Genomic DNA, 21,062 nt, shown 5'->3' on the forward strand with positions numbered 1-21,062 from the left:
TTACACCCTCGACAGATTTTTCCGTGATGCTGGAATTGTAATGAAACATCAACTTGATCTTACCATCGAAATTCATTTTTCCAGCCTGCCCAATAATTCAGACATTTTTGCGACTCCATCCATGTCCGAGAAAATCTCATGGTGACAGCAAAAGGCTTCTCTGTTGCCTAGGCAACCCCCATGCATGCCAGACCGCTGCCGTGACATTTTTCTTTTCCTGCCCCCTTCCACCCAATCATTCTTTGTTCGTTTGCTCACTCCGCGTCTCCTCCTCCTTTGCGTCGCTCTCCCATCAGCCGGTGCACCTCGTTGAAAAGCACACTTTCTGCCTCTCTTGTCTGTGGGGTTTTCGAGTAACTGCATTATAACCAGTGTTCTGTCTCGCTCGGCTGCTTTATAAATGGCATGCATATACATTGAGTTCTATGGGAAGTTAAAAGGGAGTTAGGTATATCCGATCCTGCACTATAAGCGGTTACGTTACAAGTGGTCTGAGCTGTACGTTTTGGCAAAATCTGAATACTAATTTGCACCCACTGTCTGCCCAGAGGTCATTTTTGCCATCTTTCATTTAAAAAATAACACATGCTTGAATTTCATCATTTGGTTTCACATTACTGTACTACCAGTTTCTAAGTGAGAACAGACAAGTAGTTGCACTGTAACTGTGATAAGATAATGCACCACGAGGCCTCGAAAGCCATTTACTGCATACTGAACAAAGCACAATGCTTGTTAAAGCTGAGGATGATGGATAGAAGACTTAACACCACATTTTGTAATTTAGGAAAGGTGGCACACACTGTTGTGCAGCTGTTGCCTGGCATGTTGATGAGCAGCGTGCAAGTTGTGATTGTTGGCATTTGACGGATACAGCATACCATAGTAGTAAGGCTAGCTTGACCTGTGCAAAAGGTTGCCATCAATTACCTTCATCGGGTATCAGTTTCTCCACAGTTGAAACCATTGCCTGAGGAAAGTTCAGATGCAATGAAAGACGTGTACAAGCAAGTGGACAGAAACACACTTACTTGTCCATCTCTTTTATTGCGCTTGAATGGTCTTCAGTGTGTCTTGGCAACAAGGCCGAAGCTCTACACCTGTCAAGGTACCATTGTCTATTGCAACTATTTAAATCGCACTGATAGTCAAGCACAAAGCATTGTGCCTCGGTGCTTGTGGGTCGCTTACTCATTTAGAGCAGCTGACAGCATGTAAAAACGTGTGCATTTGTCATTGCAAACTGTTGGAGACTTGTGCATCAACAGACAAGCTGCACATTTGTAAACAAACGGGCATGCGGTTGAACCCACTTATAACAATATTCAAGTGCTAAGAAAATCCCATAGTTATAATCAGGTTGCTCAATAAAAGCAGAGGTGACAAACATCCAAACATTTTAATTGTACAGAAAGAAGTACAGGTGAACTAACTTGTAGTGTTACCAGTTTTAACAATATTCTGAAGTAACAATGAGCAGCCTGGACTACAATGTTCCCATGCTGCATTACTGGCTATAACAATTAAATATGGCTTGTGGGTGTCTGCGCTTCAAAGAAAAATGCAAGATCGAGTGCAAAAAATTTTTAAAAAAAATATCGCAATCCGCTGCACCCTTCTTTTGCCACGTTCCCCGCACGGCACACTTTCGTCGCATTGCCCTATGCATTGCGGGCCTTGTGTACCCCTCTCCAGTCTCCCTTCTGCCTCCCCACGTTAGTGCAGTATACTCGTGTATCACAAGGGTGAATCGGAGATGGGAGAGGGGCACGCGAAACATGCGATGTATAGGGAGATGCGACAAAGGCATGCCGAGTGAGTTGCATGGCAGAAAGGTGGGTGTGGTAAAGGTGTGCCACATGCAGGTAAATGTGGTGGCTCGTATTTTTTTCCATTTCTTTCTTTTTTTTCTTCCTTTTCTTTAGGATTTGGCTTCTTTTTTCCTTTTGTACACATATCCACTAGCTAGATTTAATTATTATCACCAATAACGCTGCATGAGAGCATTGTAGTAAGTGGTTTATTTCATCATAGGATGCATAAAAAAGTTGACAGTGTATCTGCTGCTAATTATTATATCCCATACATTGTTAAAACCGGTCGACTGTAGTACAGCCAAAAAAAAGCAGACTACATTGATACTTCCCTCTTTATTCACCTTGTGGTTGCCGCATCATAGCCTCTGTTGCTCTTGTGTGATAAAACCCTACCTAACTTATCCACTGGTCTCTGCTTTGAACAACTATCATTGAAAGGGAACCTTTCCAAACTTGGCCACATCTGTTAATCTTGCTTTCCAAGACAATTCATGCCAGAAAAACTTAATCTTTTTCAGTAATGTTTGACTGTGGCAGCAGTACCGCTGTAACTTTGTGACATCACACTCTTAAGCTTGTGTATAATTTAATTTATTTAGTGCGTACTCTCAGTTCTAAAATGTGAGCTTTAGCTTTGCTTGCTCTTGTCTCGTACACTACCATATAAGAATTGAGGAAAGCATGCTTGAAAAAAATGGAAATAAGTGCAAATGATCCTCCTTGGATCATGAAAAGATGAAAAACGTATGTGCATGTGTGATTCTCTTTTAAAAACATAGTAATACACACTACTGTACTAGATGCTTACAAAAATGTGTGCCTATTAGCCACTCCAAAGGTTGATTTGCTGCTTCAAAGCAAGCTTTCTATTGCACCGAAATCTGTGTGACCGAACTTATGCATTTTCTGCACTTTCTGTTAACCGGATTTAGTGTCATTAGTGCATAGAGCCCTGTTCTACTCACCAAAGCATGTTGGTTTTTGTTTGTCCTCCTTGCCAGCTCGGAGACAAAGTAGGCCAAGCAACAGCACAGATGAGCATTGCAGACCTGAAGCAAGTTCTTGAAGGTAGTTCCTCTGTTTGTTGAACACTGTAGGGCAGTGTATTTTGTTTGCTGTTGGTACTGTTTTATTGGTATAGCCAGACAACTATGGTGTTTCAACGCTGATTAATGCTATTTACTAGCTACATACATGTATTACATGCATGTACGGTGCATGTGTTGACTACCTTTGTCTGCCTGGAGTGACAGTATGACAATGGTTATGATTCAGACTGTCTAGGTCTTTTCTTTATTAAGTCCTTTGTTACTTACGAGAGCTTGCCTACTTGTTGCCTTGGTGCCTTGCCTCCCACTTCAATTGCTGCCTCTGAAGCCAGCCTCGTTACGGTTTCATCCATTACCTCTATGTCATCATCATCATCATCATCGCTCTGTTCTAAGGCTGCATATTTGTTTGCAAGTACCAGCCTAAGTTGACCTGTTTTTTTTCTTGACCAATTTTACTCTTTCTCTGTTCAAATCGAGGTGAATCGTAGCCCTCACTAACCTATGAGCACTGCGCTTTACCCTACCTATCACTTCTACATCCTGCACTTTGCTGGGATTGGCAGAAAGTATGAAATCAATTTCATTTCTTGTTTCACCATTAGGGCTTTTCCAGGTCCACTTTCTGTTGTTACGTTTCCTGAAAAAGGTGTTCATTATTCTCAGCTTATTGCTTTCTGAGAATTATACCAGCATCTCTCCTCTAGCGTTTCTAGAATCGACGCCGTAGTTGCCAATTGCCTGTTCACCCGCCTGCTTTTTCCCAACTTTCGCATTGAAGTCACCCATTACTACTGTATACCGAGTTTGCACTTTTCTCATCGCTAATTCAACATCTTCGTAAAACTGATCTACTTCCTCATCGTCGTGACTGGATGTTGGAGCGTAGGCTTGTACTGCCTTTAATCTATACCTCTTATTAAATTTGATTACGACTACTGCTACCCTCTTGTTAATGCTGTAGAATTCGTCAATGTTGCGTGTTATGTCCTTATGGATTAGGAATCCTACCCCGTATTGCTTCTTATAAGGGAGACTTTTATGGCAGAGGACATGGCCGTTATTTAGCAATGTGTCAGCCTCACCAGTTCTTGTAATCTCAATAAGGCCAATGATATCCCAAACAATGTCGGATAGTTCCTCAAAGATTCCTGCTAAGGTAGCCTCATTCAACAGAGTTCAGGTGTTAAAGGTTGCCAGGGTCATTTTGCATTGGCAGCCTATGCAGGTCCAGAGATTCTTAGCACCCTCTGCTGCGTTACAGGTTTGACCGCCGCCTTGGTCAGGTGCTCCACAGCTGCTGGGGCCTGAGGGCTATTGGGTAATTAAGTGAGCCATGTGGGAGCCCATCTGTATTCATGAATAAACAATGCATGTTTACCTATGGAAAATATTTTTTGTCGGTTTATAGTCACTCTAAAAAAATTCCAGGAAATGTTTTTCGAGATGAGTCAATCTGAAGATTTTAAATCTGCAATAAATAATATGCAAAAACTTGACCCTCAAAAGGTTAACAAGAGTAGACCGTAGTGTATATCTTGATTTCTATGTACCTAAGTTACTGATGGCTTGCTACATTCTTGTTATGCAATTCTAGGGGACGCCCAAGCATCTTAAGCACGTTTCTTTTGCCTAACATTGGTTAGCTTTTAAAAAAAAATTTTGATATTCAATATTCGATTATATATTCAGCTTTTCTTACTTTTCCTTTTCTTTCTTTCTTTTCCTTTTTTTTTTTTTCCCCACGGCGGCCGCATTTCGAGGAGGGCGAAATGCGAAAACACCCGTGTACTTAGATTTAGGTGCACGGTAGAAAACCCCAGGTGGTTGAAATTTCCGGAGTCCTCCTCTACGGCGTGCGTCATAATCAGAAAGTGGTTTTGGCACGTAAAACCCCATAATTTAATTTCTTTCTTTTTTTTTTCTTCAATTCAAAATATACAGTTAAACCTCCATATAATGAAGTAGGTAAAATTGGCAACTTGCTTCGTTATATCAAAATTTCGTTGTATTGAAATTGACCTTTTATGCAAATAAGTACAGTTGCTGATTTATTTTTCATACACTGAAAGGGGCCGCAGAATTTCCCGAATTATCAGGCAATCGAAAACAAAGTTGAATGAGAAAACAATTAATTTTTATTAATTTAGGAGTCAGCTATGAATGATAGTTTTATGCCACGTCGACGATATCTTCACATATGTGGTATGAATTATGTAAAGCCAGCCACGGTTTCGGGTGCTCTCTGCCCCCGCAGCTGGTAGCATCACCTGCACTGGGACGACGCTATCATGAAAAGTGCCGGCAGTGGGAAGTGAATGCTTAGTCTCCCTCTCGCTCCAACAGGTCACCAAAACTTCAGATTACGCAACGTTCAATACTAAACGCGCAGGAAGACAGCTTACGTGATGCCACTCCGTCTCGGCACGCCCACTCTTGCCACACACGGCAGGTTACCTCTAAAGCAGGGTGTGCAGCTGTGTATGCGCTCAGCTGCGCTTACAGCCGTGCGCAGCCACGGCCGAGACACGCGCCAGAAATTGCGAAGCACGCCAACTTAACACCCCCCCGGCCCCCACCTTGCCCCTCACGTGCGCTTGATCGCATTTCCGCAAGCTCGGGCTCCCCTCCCCCTCTTTCCCTTTGCTCGCACTGGGAGGCGGCACTCGTGCGTGTAGCGACCATCTTTCTCACCCTCTCACACTTTCACTGGCACCTAAAGCACAAAGTGCGCGATTGCATCTTATCACACTTGGACTTTATACAGAACATGACGTGGCTTCACTTCGGCAGTCACTCTTTGTGCGCCGCACACAATTTGAGAGGTGCATTTGCAAGCAGCCACTTGTAATTTGATTGTTGTATTCATATATTCATATATTCATATATTCATATATATTCATATATTCATATGATTGTTGTATTCATATCCCCAGCAGCCGCGAAGCAACTGACCACGGCGGCGGTCAGATCTGTGACGCTGCAGAGGGTGCTAAGAATACCTGGCTCCGGACAGGCCGCCATTGGAATCTGAACCTGGCAACGTTTAACGTTAGAACGCTATCTAGTGAGGCGAGTCTAGCAGTGTTATTGGAGGAATTAGAGGGTAGTAAATGGGATATAATAGGGCTCAGTGAGGTTAGGAGGACAAAAGAAGCATATACAGTGCTAAAAAGCGGGCATGTACTGTGCTACCGGGGCTTAGCGGAGAGACGAGAACTAGGAGTCGGATTCCTGATTAATAAGGAAATAGCTGGTAACATACAGGAATTCTATAGCATTAACGAGAGGGTGGCATGTCTTGTTGTGAAACTTAATAAGAGGTACAAAATGAAGGTTGTTCAGGTCTACGCTCCTACATCTAGTCATGATGACCAGGAAGTCGAAAGCTTTTATGAAGACGTAGAATCGGCGATGGGTAAAGTCAAAACAAAATACACTATACTGATGGGCGACTTCAATGCCAGGGTAGGCAAGAAGCAGGCTGGAGACAAGTCAGTGGGGGAATATGGCATAGGCTCTAGGAATAGCAGAGGAGAATTATTAGTAGAGTTTGCAGAACAGAATAATATGCGTATAATGAATACCTTTTTCCGCAAGCGGGTTAGCCGAAAGTGGACGTGGAGGAGCCCGAATGGTGAGACTAGAAATGAAATCGACTTCATACTCTGCGCGAACCCTGGCATCATTCAAGATGTAGACGTGCTCGGCAAGGTACGCTGCAGTGACCACAGGATGGTAAGAACTCGAATTAGCCTAGACTTGAGGAGGGAACGAAAGAAACTGGTACACAAGAAGCCAATCAATGAGTTAGCGGTAAGAGGGAAACTAGAGGAATTCCGGATCAAACTACAGAACAGGTATTCGGCTTTAACTCAGGAAGAGGACCTTAGTGTTGAAGCAATGAACGACAATCTCATGGGCATCATTAAGGAGTGCGCAATAGAAGTCGGTGGTAACGCCGTTAGACAGGAAACCAGTAAGCTATCGCAGGAGACGAAAGATCTGATCAAGAAACGCCAATGTATGAAAGCCTCTAATCCTACAGCTAGAATAGAACTGGCAGAACTTTCTAAGTTAATCAACAAGCGTAAGACAGCGGACATCAGGAACTATAATATGGATAGAATTGAACAGGCTCTCAGGAACGGAGGAAGCCTAAAAACAGTGAAGAAGAAACTAGGAATAGGCAAGAATCAGATGTGTGCGTTAAGAGACAAAGCCGGCAATATCGTTACTAATATGGACGAGATAGTTCAAGTGGCTGAGGAGTTCTATAGAGATTTATACAGTACCAGTGGCACCCACGACGATAGTGGAAGAGAGAATAGCCTAGAGGAATTCGAAATCCCACAGGTAACGCCAGAAGAAGTAAAGAAAGCCTTAGGAGCTATGCAAAAGGGGAAGGCAGCTGGGGAGGATCAGGTAACAGCAGATTTGTTGAAGGATGGTGGTCAGATTGTTCTAGAGAAACTGGCCACCCTGTATACGCAATGCCTCATAACCTCGAGCGTACCGGAATCTTGGAAGAACGCTAACATAATCCTAATCCATAAGAAAGGGGACGCCAAAGACTTGAAAAATTATAGACCGATCAGCTTACTGTCCGTTGCCTACAAAGTATTTACTAAGGTAATCGCACATAGAATCAGGAACACCTTAGACTTCTGTCAGCCAAAGGACCAGGCAGGATTCCGTAAAGGCTACTCAACAATAGACCATATTCACACTATCAATCAAGTGATAGAGAAATGTGCAGAATATAACCAACCCTTATATATAGCTTTCATTGATTACGAGAAAGCGTTTGATTCAGTCGAAACCTCAGCAGTCATGGAGGCATTACGGAATCAGGGTGTAGATGAGCCATATGTAAAAATACTGGAAGATATCTATAGCGGCTCCACAGCCACCGTAGTCCTCCACAAAGAAAGCAACAAAATCCCTATAAAGAAAGGCGTCAGACAGGGAGATACGATATCTCCAATGCTATTCACAGCATGTTTACAGGAGGTATTCAGAGGCCTGGAGTGGGAAGAATTGGGGATAAAAGTCGATGGAGAATACCTTAGCAACTTGCGATTCGCTGATGATATTGCCTTGCTTAGTAACTCAGGAGACCAATTGCAATGCATGCTCACTGACCTGGAGAGGCAAAGCAGAAGGGTGGGTCTGAAAATTAATCTGCAGAAAACTAAAGTACTGTTTAACAGTCTCGGAAGAGAACAGCAGTTTACGATAGGTAGCGAAACACTGGAAGTGGTAAGGGAATACATCTACTTAGGGCAGGTAGTGACCACGGATCCGGATCATGAGACTGAAATAACCAGAAGAATAAGAATGGGTTGGGGTGCGTTTGGCAGGCATTCTCAAATCATGAACAGTAGGTTGCCACTATCCCTCAAAAGGAAAGTGTACAACAGCTGTGTGTTACCAGTACTCACATATGGGGCAGAAACCTGGAGGCTTACGAAAAGGGTTCTGCTGAAATTGAGAACGACGCAACGAGCTATGGAAAGAAGAATGATGGGTGTAACGTTAAGGGATAAGAAAAGAGCAGATTGGGTGAGGCAACAAACGCGGGTAAACGACATCTTAGTTGAAATCAAGAAAAAGAAATGGGCATGGGCCGGACATGTAATGAGGAGGGAAGATAACCGATGGTCACTAAGAGCTACGGATTGGATTCCAAGAGAAGGGAAGCGTAGCAGGGGGCGGCAGAGAGTTAGGTGGGCAGATGACATTAAGACGTTTGCAGGGACAACATGGCCACAATTAGTACATGACCGGGGTAGTTGGAGAAGTATGGGAGAGGCCTTTGCCCTGCAGTGGGCGTAACTAGGCTGATGATGATGATGATGATGATGATGACTTGTAATTCAATCATTTGGCCATCTGTGTCTGCAGAAGTTCCCATTTATTGTCTCGGCATTCCTTTGCTGTGGTAGCGAAATTTTGTTATATTGAAATCGCATACAAACACTCTTCGTTATATTGAGGTTCTAATTACATGGTGTTCTATGGACAAGAGGTTATGAAAAGTTAAATACTTCGTTACATTGAGAATTTCATTATATGGAAGTTCGTTATATAGAGGTTTATCTGTATTCGGTATTCACGCACCCCTATATTTAACATTATGGAAAAGTGCTTCAGCAATGTTGGCACTTTCAGGCTGAATATATAGTGCGATGGTGAGCCACTACTTCTCATGGTGGTGCGAAAGACGAGTACACCCACTTCTCTACCTCACAGCGTCATGCCACGCAGGCTGATGCAGCTAGGTGTAGCCTCCAAGATCACATCGGCACTGTCGCAATCACAGAGGCCACGAGTCGGCCAAGCCAAGCAGGTGCTGCGAGGTTCGTTGGCCTCCTCATTCACACAGAGCCATGTGAGAGTGGCGGATCAGATTAGATCAGCTGTGTAGTTGGTGCACCATGTTGTGTGCCACGTGCTGCTCGACCACGATGGAGTGCAAGCTGTTTGACCGTTTTGCCGGTTTAACAATGCTACGGACAAGCCAAGTGGAACATCACATTGGAACAGAAGGCAGCTATTGTAAAGGCAGTCTTGTCAGCTGCTAAAAAGTCGTGTGTTGTGCACGCTTAAGGTTCTTTTGCTGTTCTTTTATAAAATTTCATTGCACATGTATGTAGCCATGTGGAGGTTCCATGGATTGCAATGCCAGCTTCTTCTATGCATTGTTAAAGTTGTATATCCCATCGGGCATATATTGCAGTAAAAGGCAAAAATGTATATTACATAGCAATTGTAGCTCCCTCTTCAACTTAGTTATAAGGAGGTTTTACTGCAGTTGCATTTGCTACATCGTTCTTATCACCTGTAAGAAGGATGCAGCACATCCAGACCTGCATGTCTTCATGTACACAACCTACTTTTTTAGTACACACTGCTTACTATACTTTCCTAGTATGCAAACCTGATCAAAAATGGGTCAGCAATACTATGTGCTCTAATGGAAACCCAAGAAGGTTCTGCCAGTTCATTTTGGCAAATATATTGATGTATTCACACATCTTTTTGAAGCACTATGCTTTCTCATGTATAACATTTACCGCAAGTCAGAAGGATCTCATGCACAAGATTTATATTACATTCAAGAAAATTATTACCATGCATTCTATTACGAATAGACCTAAGCACTTTGTCATAGTTGATGTGCTTGTACAGTACACATGAACTCCGATGTCATTTTCCAAACCAAGCCAACTGGCCAGCATTATATTTGTGCAAACATCTTTGTATACTTTCTTATTGTTACAAATATCTGAATATATTGTGTTACAGGTGATGCAAGTGAAGCTAAAAAGGGTGCCATGGATGATATGAGTGCACCACAAGTTGCTTCTAATGCCAAGGTAATCACATTATATAGATATGATGCAAATTTTCTGTGAAGTTTTATGGCGCTGTTGTAAAAGTCCGTTATTGCTGTTTCTCCATGTTCGAGATCCTATAACATATAAGATATGTCTGTACATCATTGGTACTTCCATCTTCCTATGAAGCAGTGAATTCTTTTTAACCTTATCATTTAGCATCGCCATGTTATAATCTACATTACTTTCCTGCATCTCTCTGCATCTACTTTCTCGTAAGTGCAAATACATCTGTGTAAACCGGGCATTTTAATTGCTCTTGAATTGATGCTGTAGTGAACGATCAATACAAATTTTGGTTTTGAGTGCACCCAACTTAGTCCTGCATGAAAAAAAAAAAATGCATTTGAGATTCTCATGCTCCTGTTGTCACCCTCATTTTTAGCAAGTGAATGCCAGATGTCAACCAGAAAATAAACTCTGAACACTATTATTGTTAACAAGTAAGGTTGCTTTCAGTCAATCCAAGAACTCTTGGAATGGCTAATTTAGATGTATTAGCCAAGATAAACTGCAAATGTGAGGCACAGTTTAAAGTATAGCTTGCATGTGTATTGTGATGCATGGCATGTGTGTGATCACCAATCGAAATGAGGATGAATTGGACCATGTAGTGGTGCCTCGCTACAGTTGTGCTTGAAAAAGCCAAGCACTAACTCTTGGCAAGGATAATGGCTTTGACATCACGTGTATTTGTCATGGTATGCTATTGCTCTTTTGTGCTGACTGTTGTGAGTTGTAAATGAACAAAGAATATGTGTCACATTTTGTTTCCCACTGAAGAAAACCCTAGCAGAGACCCACTGAATACTGAAACTTGAATTAAATAGAAGGAAAACGAAAACTCCAGCCATAATTTACTTTAAAAACCCGACGTTCCGAAGCCCGACCAGCTCCTTTTTTAGGGGTGAGATGGCGTGAGGCATAGCAGTGCTTATATGCGTTTTTGGTGCTTTGACAGGCGCACAGACACTTTTCGCAGACCTTGAGAGTAAACGTAGGAAAGTGTTCCTGAAGAACAAGTGATGTTACCCAGCATCTTCTGGATGTGCCAGGATTCCAAAAGGAGCCGCTGCCGGTGGTTGTTTTCTTGATTCAAGACGACAGCGCCGTTGGGGCTAATCTGGTGATGAAAAAGCTCGCAGTGTTCTTCCACAGCACTGCATTCTCTGTTTAGGTGGCGAAGGTCATTCTTGTGTTGACAAATTCTTTCCGGGAAGTTTTATTGCAATAGTAACTATATGGACACTCACAAGTGCCATCACTGTTGCTGTGATGTTGTGCATAAAGTCCAAGGGCAATAACATCGTTGCCGCGTGCAGTATGCTGCATGTACTAGTGAAAGTGTGCGACGGTGCACCGAGGATGGTGGCTTAATCTCGTACGCGCTAGGGCGGAAGGTGGGGAGCCAGCATGCCATTTCCACTTGGGACACTTGGTGGAAAGGGAGTCCAGTGTGAGTCCTGCTGAAAACAACTGAATGGGACCTTTGATATGGTTTCGCTGTTCACTAGTCTGCCTATGCTCCTCGCGCTTTCTGGGACACGTGCGCTCGAACATGACCCCACACTGAAGGATTGCACTGCCCTTTCTATTAATCGCATCTGTCGGTTATTGGAATTCTGCCTTTGAAGCACTTCTCAGCCACAGCAATTTGGGCCTGTTTGTATACAGTCAACTCTAGTTACAACGGACCCTGATAATACGACAAAAAATTTCCATTTTATCCGAAGTTCATATTATCCGAAACGCCTCTATTGCGAAACTTTGGTTGCGATGTGTAGCAAAGTTATTGAAAAGAGCGAGTGACGAACGTCTAAAGTAAAAAACAAACAAGAAAAGTCGCAGTTTCACCCGAAAGGTGAAGCATCGATTGCGATAGCAAATTAGTAGACAGATATGTGAAGTAAGGATAATAGCTTTATCGGCCATATAAAGTTGTAAACATTCGCTTATTAAATAAATTAACAAGCACTGTGTCACACGTGTACAGGTAAACATGAACGCTTCTCGCTCGATGACCGCGGAAAGTTGCTGTTGGAACGTTGGTGTGAGGAAGTGCGGTAGCAGCAGCGAGTGAATTGACCATCGTGCTGTTTCTCGCTTCAATGCAAACTAAACATCAAAAGCATAGAGCATACAAAGCTACCAGCACTGGGCACACTTTGTCCACATTGCAGATTGCTTTCAAGATATAGCGCCCGCACAGCCGTGCCATAAGCAGCAGCTGCTGGAGTAGACCACCCCCCCCCCCCCCTCGTGCCTTATGCGCAAGAAAAGACGGCGCGCTGCCGCCTCGCTTTCCTTTTTCACGCACATGATATTGAGCTGCGCTTGTCGGCTGACCCTCGTAAGTCTGTTGTCAACCCATGTAGACACGGCAAAAGTCCGTTTTATATGCCCGATTTTGACAAAAATTGTCTCTAATTTCATCCACTGTAGCTGATACTCCGTTGTAGCGCGGTCCGTTAAAAGCAAACTTTGTTGCATTAATTAGATAGGTAGAGCAAACTATAGTTTAAATGTGGTCCGTTATATCCGAAAGTCTGTTGTACGTGGGTCCATTGTAACGAACGTAGACTGTACCATGGTAAAGGATTTTTAATAGCGCATGTGAGAAGATTACAAGAAAAGACAGAGCACTAACTTCCAACAAACATTTATTTGGGGAAACTTGCTTCTCTTTCAACAACCAGTTCTACAAACAGACTAGTTGAACTGCTATGGGTGCTGCAATCTCGGTCACAGTTGCCGCGCTCGCCATGCAGGACATCGAAAAGTGGATGCATTGTACTTTCACCCCCAAGGCAAAAATGTTTGTGCACTACATGGACGATTATTTTTGCGTGGTGACGTCATCCGTGGTGGACAATTTGCTTGCGCACCTGAACTCCATAGGGCCGGTTATCAGGGCGTCGCAACGAAATGTTTTTCGTTTTGGTTTTAGTTTCGTTCCACTGAAAAAAGTTCCGTTCTGGTTCTGCTCCGGAACGAAAAAAAAGAAAAAGTTATCTGTAACGGTTCGTAATGGTTTTAGTTCGCAGGCAAAAGTTTTCAAAGCAGAGTGATTATAAAAATATAGCATTTATTTTTCTCAATGTAGTAAACTCTCACTTGTACAAACGTCAGTTTAATGAATATTTCAGATTAACTAACTTTTACAAAATCTCCGGCAGTTTCCCTATGCATTGAATGCAAAAATCTTACAATTAAACGAATTTCTGAATGGCAAATATTTCAGTTGGGCGAACTTGATCAGTGTACCCGGGCTCATTTTTAAAATCAGTTCAACGAAGTTTTGTGCTCTGCAGCGCAGGCGTAGCCATGCCCACTGCCCCGAAATCGCCCCTCCAGCGGCGGCTATGTGCAGTGTGACAATGAGCCGGTTACCTGTGCTGAACTATCATATCTGGAAAGTGTTTCTAGTGTTCATCCCTAAGAAGAAGAGTGCGACGAGGAATATGCAATGGCAGAGGCAGATTCAAATCCTGTAATTCTAGGCGAGGCTGTAGGATGCTCTGGAAAGTTGCGAGACTGTGTGTCTTAGCAACAAGCTGTGCCAGAGGAAGTGCACAAAAACATTACTCTCTCCACAGGTTTGTTACTTCTTGCACTTTAAAAGCACCAGTGCAAATGAAAATTAGATTCTGTGTGGTCCTTTTTATTTATTTTTTTCATAATGAGATTGGTAGCAACATAACTGTTACGAACATCGTTGATACTGATGTACATAACTACACAAATTGCATTTCACACTTTTGATTCGGATGTCTGCTGTGCGCTATGCTTTTCTATATTTTAGTGGATGTTCAGTTAAGTGAACTATTTCCTTGGGTGCCTTGAAGTTCACTCATGTGAGAGTTCACTGTAAGTGAATTATAAATTCTGAGATTATGCTCAGTGCCTTGACTCAAGGCACTGAGCAAGATCTGAGAAGCAGCATGTCATCGAGTGTACTCAGCGAAATGGGAGACCGCTATTCCAATAAAACGAACTTAAACGAACATGAATGAACAATAAAACTTCAGTAACAAAGCGTTGTACCTGTATAAAACGAAACATTAAGCTCTTCAGCACTGTTGAGAAGTCGGGGGTCCGCTAGGCCATAAAGGTTCCATTGATGGTGCCATGTCAAATGCCAGGAGAAAGAAAGGTCCTGAGCAACGTTCAAGAAATGAGAAAAAGGTTTATATACAAATGTGTATGATTGAGTTTTACAAAAAAGGCTCCATCTCTCGGAGCACACTACATGCTAAAGTCTTTTTTATGTCCGAGCCTCCCCTCACAGCAGTACAGATCCACTTTTCATCCCATTTATTTCCCCCTTTCACTCTTCGAGACAATTCAGTTCATCTTCTCGGCCAATCACAAATGCCGAACTGTTCACAATATCCTGCCCCCAACATCCCACCTTTTTGCCGGACTTTACCTTTTTGCTGGACTCCTTGGCCTCCAACGTTGCACAATCACCCCCGAATACGAGGCAACCACGTAGCAAACTGTGAAGCTGATGTCGATCCCGTTCCCTCGGGATTCCTCAACAATGACCCTTTTCATCAATTGGCGGCCTCTTCATGACAGTCAATCTGTCAAGATTGGGAGACTGTCCTTCGCAGTAGTCGGAGGGCGGTGTTGTTGTCTGGAAGTGAGCCGTCATTGTTACATGTCACCGTCAGCACCAGGCCCAGTTGTAGTCCGGGCGAGCACTTGTCTCGCCTGTCAGCTCTGGGCGGTCAAAAAGCTGATGACATGGAACATAATTGCTTGTCCATAAGTCTCAGGTGATGCTGATTTAGTTGCCTTGAGTAAACAATGAAGCATGAAGAGCACTCCACAGCTGCACATCTGCTGGTGAAGCACGCTTTGTTCCAAGGGATCACCATGTGCAACAGCACGCAAGCCCTGGGTTTTGCTGCGATGCCCATCTGCTAGTGCACCGAGCGGCAGGCTTGGATTAGTGGAGCGCTCAACCAGCTAGCGCCCACGCTCTCCCTGCCTGAGATATGCGCTTATGCGGATCCCTGAGATATGTGCCAATTCTGACATTGCCTGACGTCAGTTGTTTCGGATTGCCAACTTTTCCCTTGAACTGAAAACTGATAAAGATATTTCAATTTCACTCCGAAACGATAATAAATAATGTTTCTAGCTTGTGCGAATATTTATTTTCGAATAGTACTTTTGAATAATACGCTATTCAATATTTACTTCGAGGGCAGTTGTAATATTCTTGCTTTTCGAAGTGTTGGCAAACTCACGGTCGTGGGTCTGTTAACTGTCCAATAATCGGTAGAGCAGAGTTTTTAAGATAAGAAAACTCACACGTTCGGCAAAACTGCATAAATATTATGGTGAGAGCTTTCAAATATACTGTTTATAATCATTCAATCAACTTTGTTTACCAACTGCAAGAAAAAAAAAAAAAAAGCAATGATATGCCGATACACGTCGGCATAGGGCGGCGCCATCTTGGCGCATTTGTTGCCCGCAGTCTTTTCTCACCTGCGCCAAATCTACAGTTAGAATATGAGGTTCTTATAAAGATAACTATTTATTTTGATCTGACACATGTTTTCTCTTTTAAATAATTGCTTCATTAATTTATCCTTTTTTTTAATATTGTAGTCATTTACTATAATACTGTACTACTGTATAATATTTACTATTTACGTTGCTGAGGCTCGGTGAATGAGAATGACATCGACATTGTCAAAGTTGAAAATGGCGGAAGCCTCGTTGGTTGGTAAAGTAGACGACAGTGTGAAAAGCCCAGTCTGGAGGTAATTCTGTAAACTTCCATCTAAAAACGAAGGACGGTGTGAGCAATGCAAAAAGTTACTGAAGACGCCAACAGGGACAACAACCACTCTTGCAAACCACCTGAAAAAGCATCCGAGCTTGTATGCGGCCTACGAAGAAGAACGCACCACCCGTGAAAGACAAAAGAAGACCTTTGGGCAGTCTATGCCGCAGCCGTCAGTTTCATCACATTTTTGGCCGATATTGAAATCGACTGCACCGAAAGCGAGGCAGTTGACTGAGAAGATTGCGACCTTCATCGCGGGCGGCTTGCACTCCTACAGCGTGGTCGAGAAAAGTGGCTTTGTCGAAATTCTGAGGTGCGCTATTCCACAGTACAGCGTGCCCTCAAGGACCACATTCTCGATTTGTATGCCGCTAAAAAGGCTGAAGTTATGAAAGCGCTCCGGTCAATAATTGATGCTGGAGTCAGGTGCTACAGTTCGACCACTGATAGCTGGACCTCGCGCGCTTGTCAGAGATACTTAAGTGTGACATGCCACATAATGGACAGGAAGTTCGTGCTGCACACCTACACTCTAACATGCGGTCAAATGGCTGAAGACTGTACCGCGGAGAACATTCGTCAGTTTCTGCAGAATGTGATTAGGGATTGGGAGCTTCCAGAAGACTTGCCAACATATATTGTCACTGATAATGGCAGAAACTTCGTTGCTGCTGTGGAGCATTCCCAGTGGCACAAGGTTCAGTGTTTCGCCCACACTCTGCATCACTGACGCAAAAAAGCAAGCACAACCTTTTTTTCAGCTATGTGCAAAGGCACGTGCTATTGTTGGTCACTACAAACGTAGCACTCGAGCACGCGTCTGACTGCAAGAAATGCAAAAAAATATGGGGATTGAACCCCTCGAAGTCATGCAAGACGTACCTAAGCGCTGGAATACCGAACATGCCATGATGTCCAGGCTCCTTAAGCTTCCTACTGCAATCTCTGCAGAGCTATCCGAGTCAGACAGTGTTGAAAACCTGTTGTCCACGGAGTGGAAGCTAATGGCAGGGCTGGTCAGTGTACATCAGCCCATTCAGCAAGCAACAACAGAACTGTGACCACATACCCAACACTCTCGCAGGTGATACCCTTGCTTGAGTGCACCGAGATTACACTGAAAGAGTACATTTCGGGAGCCAATGAGGCAGCCTCCTTTGCTGGCAGCCTCCTGCAAAGTCTGAAGACCAGGTTTGTGGATGTGAAGCTGTGTCCACTGTTAGTGCTGGCGACACTGGTAGATCTCCATTATAAGGCAATTTTTCATTCCGCACCAAGCGAAAAGGTTTGTGCGAGTAGCCTGCTGCTTTCTGAAGTTGAAATACTGCACCCAACTGGGACAGAAGAAGCCAGAGAGAATGAAAGTGCCGTAAGCACCAAAGAAGAGGCATGCTCTGTGTGGGCTGCGATTTCATAAGTGAAGATGGCTTCAGAGGAAAGACTGCAGTCGGTCAGAGGATCCCCTTCTGTGGTGGTCAACCTTGGGCTCCCAACTCTACCATGTGGTAGCTATAGTCGCGCAGAGGTACCTGTCAATTCCAGCTACTGGTGTATCCACACGACGGACGGCTCCGCGCAAATCTGTGCCGTGGACGCTTATTGCGCCGCTCGTCCGGCTGCGAAGCGCATCCAGACGACGGACGGACTGAGTAGACGACCGCGCCGGAAAAATAAAGATGGCGGCTACACTCGAAGCGACTGCCGTCCGCCTCGAACCTGTCAAGTCGTCGTCGTCCACTGTGTGGCCCGTAACTTTCAAACTGAGGATTGTATTTGGTTTAAATTTGTGTCCAGAAGCTTCGACAGCAATGTATTCGTGATGAGTGGACACCGTTTCCGAAAGCGATACTCAGATTCTCGGCGTGTAGGCTTAGAGTGGCTGTATTGGCTGAACATGGCCTCGAAGATGCTGCGGCGGCCCGGGCGGATCTCAGTGGCCGTAAGTTAATATAATTGCTTGTTTCTACTCACTCTAGATGGCGCCATCGGTGTAACAAAGACTTTGTCATAGGTGTTTTCACTCTGAATGAAAATGGAGATCGAAAGGAAACGACGGTTGGCCGCAATGGCTGTTGTTTTGTCCGAATTGGACACGAATGGTGTCAGCAGCGATGAAGCTGTTTCAGAAAGATCCGAAAGCCGCGCTTGTTGCCAGACTGTAGAACATGCTAGGCTAAATCCGCAGCATTCGACCCCCAAAATCCGAATGCGAAAAATAACTCTGCATTTTCCGTCCGTGGGGGTCGCGGACGACGCGCGGACGGCACAAATCCGTGACGCGTAGTCACGTGATGCGCCGTCCGTCGCGAAAAAGACGGATTTCATCCGTCGTGTGGATCCACCATACACAGGCATCCAGCGAAAGGGTCTTCTCAACTGCAGGCAACATTGTGACGACCAGGAGGGAGCACCTGCTTCCAGAGCACGTCGAACAACTTGTATTCCTTCATGACAACTGACTGAACTCTGTGTCCCATTTCATTTAGTCTTTCATATTTGTGTTCTAATAAATAATTCATACTAGAAATTATTGTGGTCTCATTTTCACCAATTAAGTTAGTCTACTTAATTGCACGCATCTAATAATGCTCTTGCGTATCACCTTTGGGCCAAGTATTTCTTAACAACTATTCGAAATTCGATTCGAAAATATTTGGCCATAATCACTATTCGCTTCGAACTCAAAATCCACTATTCGCACAACCCTAAGTGTTTTGGTTAAGTTTTCGTTACGATCTAAAATATCCTTTTTTTCTCTTTCTTTTTGTTTCCTTAGTTTTTTTTGTTTTTGTTTTTTCATTCTGTTTTGACACACTGCCGGCTATACAGTTTACAGCGGAAAGTGAAGATTCTAGTTCTCTCCCTTTTGTAGATGCCCTCGTGAAAAGAGAGCAACCGAACCGGTACTTTTCCGCATTCAGAAAACCAACGCATACAGGACGATATTTTCATTTTAATTCTAATCACCCCACCTGCCACAAGTTTTCTGTAGTCCGAAGCCTTGTAAAGAGAGCCAAAAGAATTTGCTCATTGTGGCACCTCCAGAAGGAAGAATAGAACATGGTAATCCATGACCTTGGGATGAACGGTTATACAAAGGCATTTATTCACTGTGCTGTGTCTCAATACCATATGTTCGAGGCATCAGCGAAACATTAGCCCGTGTGGGGCGAGGGACTGAGATGACGTCGCTCACAAGTCTCTCGCTATGGTTGGTAGCCTCCTCCCTTGTCCAAAAGACCGCATTCATGACGAAAAGGCACAGGGAATTGTGTACAAGATTAACTACACCAAATGCCCCGCATTGTATATTAGCGAGACTAAGAACCTCCCGCAAAGAATTCATCAGAACAACAATGACCTTCGCCACCCAAACAGAGAACACAGTGCTGTGGCTCTGTTGTTTTTTTTTTTTTCCCCCCTTTTGATCACTAGATTAGCTTGGCAGCGCTGTTGTCTTGGAGAGAGGAAACAAGCATTGGCGGTGGCTCCTTTTGGAATCTTGGCAAAACCAGAAGATGCCGGGTGGCATCAATTATTCATCATAAACACTACCCACCATTTACACTCAGTCTACAAAAAGTGTCTGCGCGGCTCTCAAAGCACCAAAAATGCATATAAGCACTGCTACGCCTCACGCCATCTAACCTCTGAAGAAGGAGCCGGTCAGGGTCCGGAACGTAGGGTATTTAAAGTAAATTTTGGTTGGAATTTTCCTCTTCCTTCTCTTTAGTTCAATTGTCCCAAACTAGACATGTATCTGCTTAATGTTTACCTTTGATTCTATACTAAAACTTGCATTTGAAAATGAAGGCATGGGCCATAGTCATAGCCAGTTGTTCAATCGTTTCAGGAACAACATGTCATAGAGAATTATGAACACTCTCGATTAATGAATAATGAATTATGAACACTCTATTCTCTCTGTCTGCATACTGCTGCAGCTTCTATTGTTGTGTTCATCCATGTCGTATACCTTGGTTGCATTGATTAGTCACCCCTGGTATGGGCAGCCATTGTACTGGCAGGGGCTGTGCAGCCCGGCTCCAGCCTTGAGCCTGTCATCCAAGTGTACTGAATATTTGTGAAACTGAATAAGTGGCTGTTTCATTGTGAATTGGCGCATTCAAATATTCGTACCCCTCTAAAAATTGCCAGAGAAAGATGTTTAGTTATTATTGTGGCTCAATAATTGAATAAAGCAGTACATAGACAGGTAAAAAACTTCGCATGTGCTGTATAACTTACTTCCTGCTCACGTCTGTTACATGAATCACCTTATTCACCTTTAATAGTTTGGTTTTAAGCAGCTGTCATGCAATAACTGTGCCATTTTTTTCATCCTCAGAATACAAAACCAACAAAGCAAGAAGTGCCCACTGATGCTCAAAAGCAGCAACGGTCTGGAAGTGACATGGATCAGGATGCCTTCTTTGAGCTGCTAAGCGAGTTCCAGAGCAAGCGTATGGATGATCAGCGCTGTTCCATCACACCGCTGGAGAATAAGGAGAATGTATTGCCCAATGGATCACCTCCATATCCCAGCCCAACAAGTTCAGGTGTGACTTATTAAGTCTCCTACATGGTGAAATTTACCTGGAAAGCACATTCACGCGCACATGTGCACGTTTCAGTCACACTTCACCCTTTCTATTTATCTTTGTCTCTACTTGGTAAGCTACATTGACTGAAACACATATATTGTGTACCAGTTGTGTCATCAAGTATATTTCAACTATATTTTAGATGGAATTTAAGGCAATGAGACACCTTTTACCAGCAAGATTTATGGCAGTGGCAGACGTTAAATTTGACCAAGAATTGCCAATTATTAAATGTAAAAATTTCCATCCACCTGACAGTATCACGGAGCTTTGAAGGAAACCCATACAGGTTTCTCGGAAAGAAAGCTTTGTAGTTTAAGAAAAATTCATCCTGGTCCAAGAGGAATGGTCGTACATCTCCATTGCTGAAAAGCTAAGGCCAT

At 43.6% G+C, this 21,062-nt stretch overlaps 1 protein-coding gene across 3 annotated transcripts in view; it reads left to right on the plus strand.

Annotated features, from left to right (window-relative positions):
* The window catches only part of pins (G-protein-signaling modulator pins), a 93,637-nt gene that overhangs the window by 39,352 nt on the left and 33,223 nt on the right, over positions 1-21,062 (plus strand). For all 3 annotated transcript variants that reach the window (XM_050196222.3, XM_055063157.2, XM_050196223.3), the window contains 3 exons: positions 2,819-2,885; positions 10,178-10,248; positions 20,424-20,634. In XM_050196222.3, coding sequence (XP_050052179.1) covers positions 2,819-2,885; positions 10,178-10,248; positions 20,424-20,634 — 349 coding nt within the window. The remainder of the gene's footprint in view (positions 1-2,818; positions 2,886-10,177; positions 10,249-20,423; positions 20,635-21,062) is intronic.

Source organism: Dermacentor andersoni, chromosome 1 (assembly GCF_023375885.2).
Source record: "Dermacentor andersoni chromosome 1, qqDerAnde1_hic_scaffold, whole genome shotgun sequence".
Taxonomy (NCBI): domain Eukaryota; kingdom Metazoa; phylum Arthropoda; class Arachnida; order Ixodida; family Ixodidae; genus Dermacentor; species Dermacentor andersoni.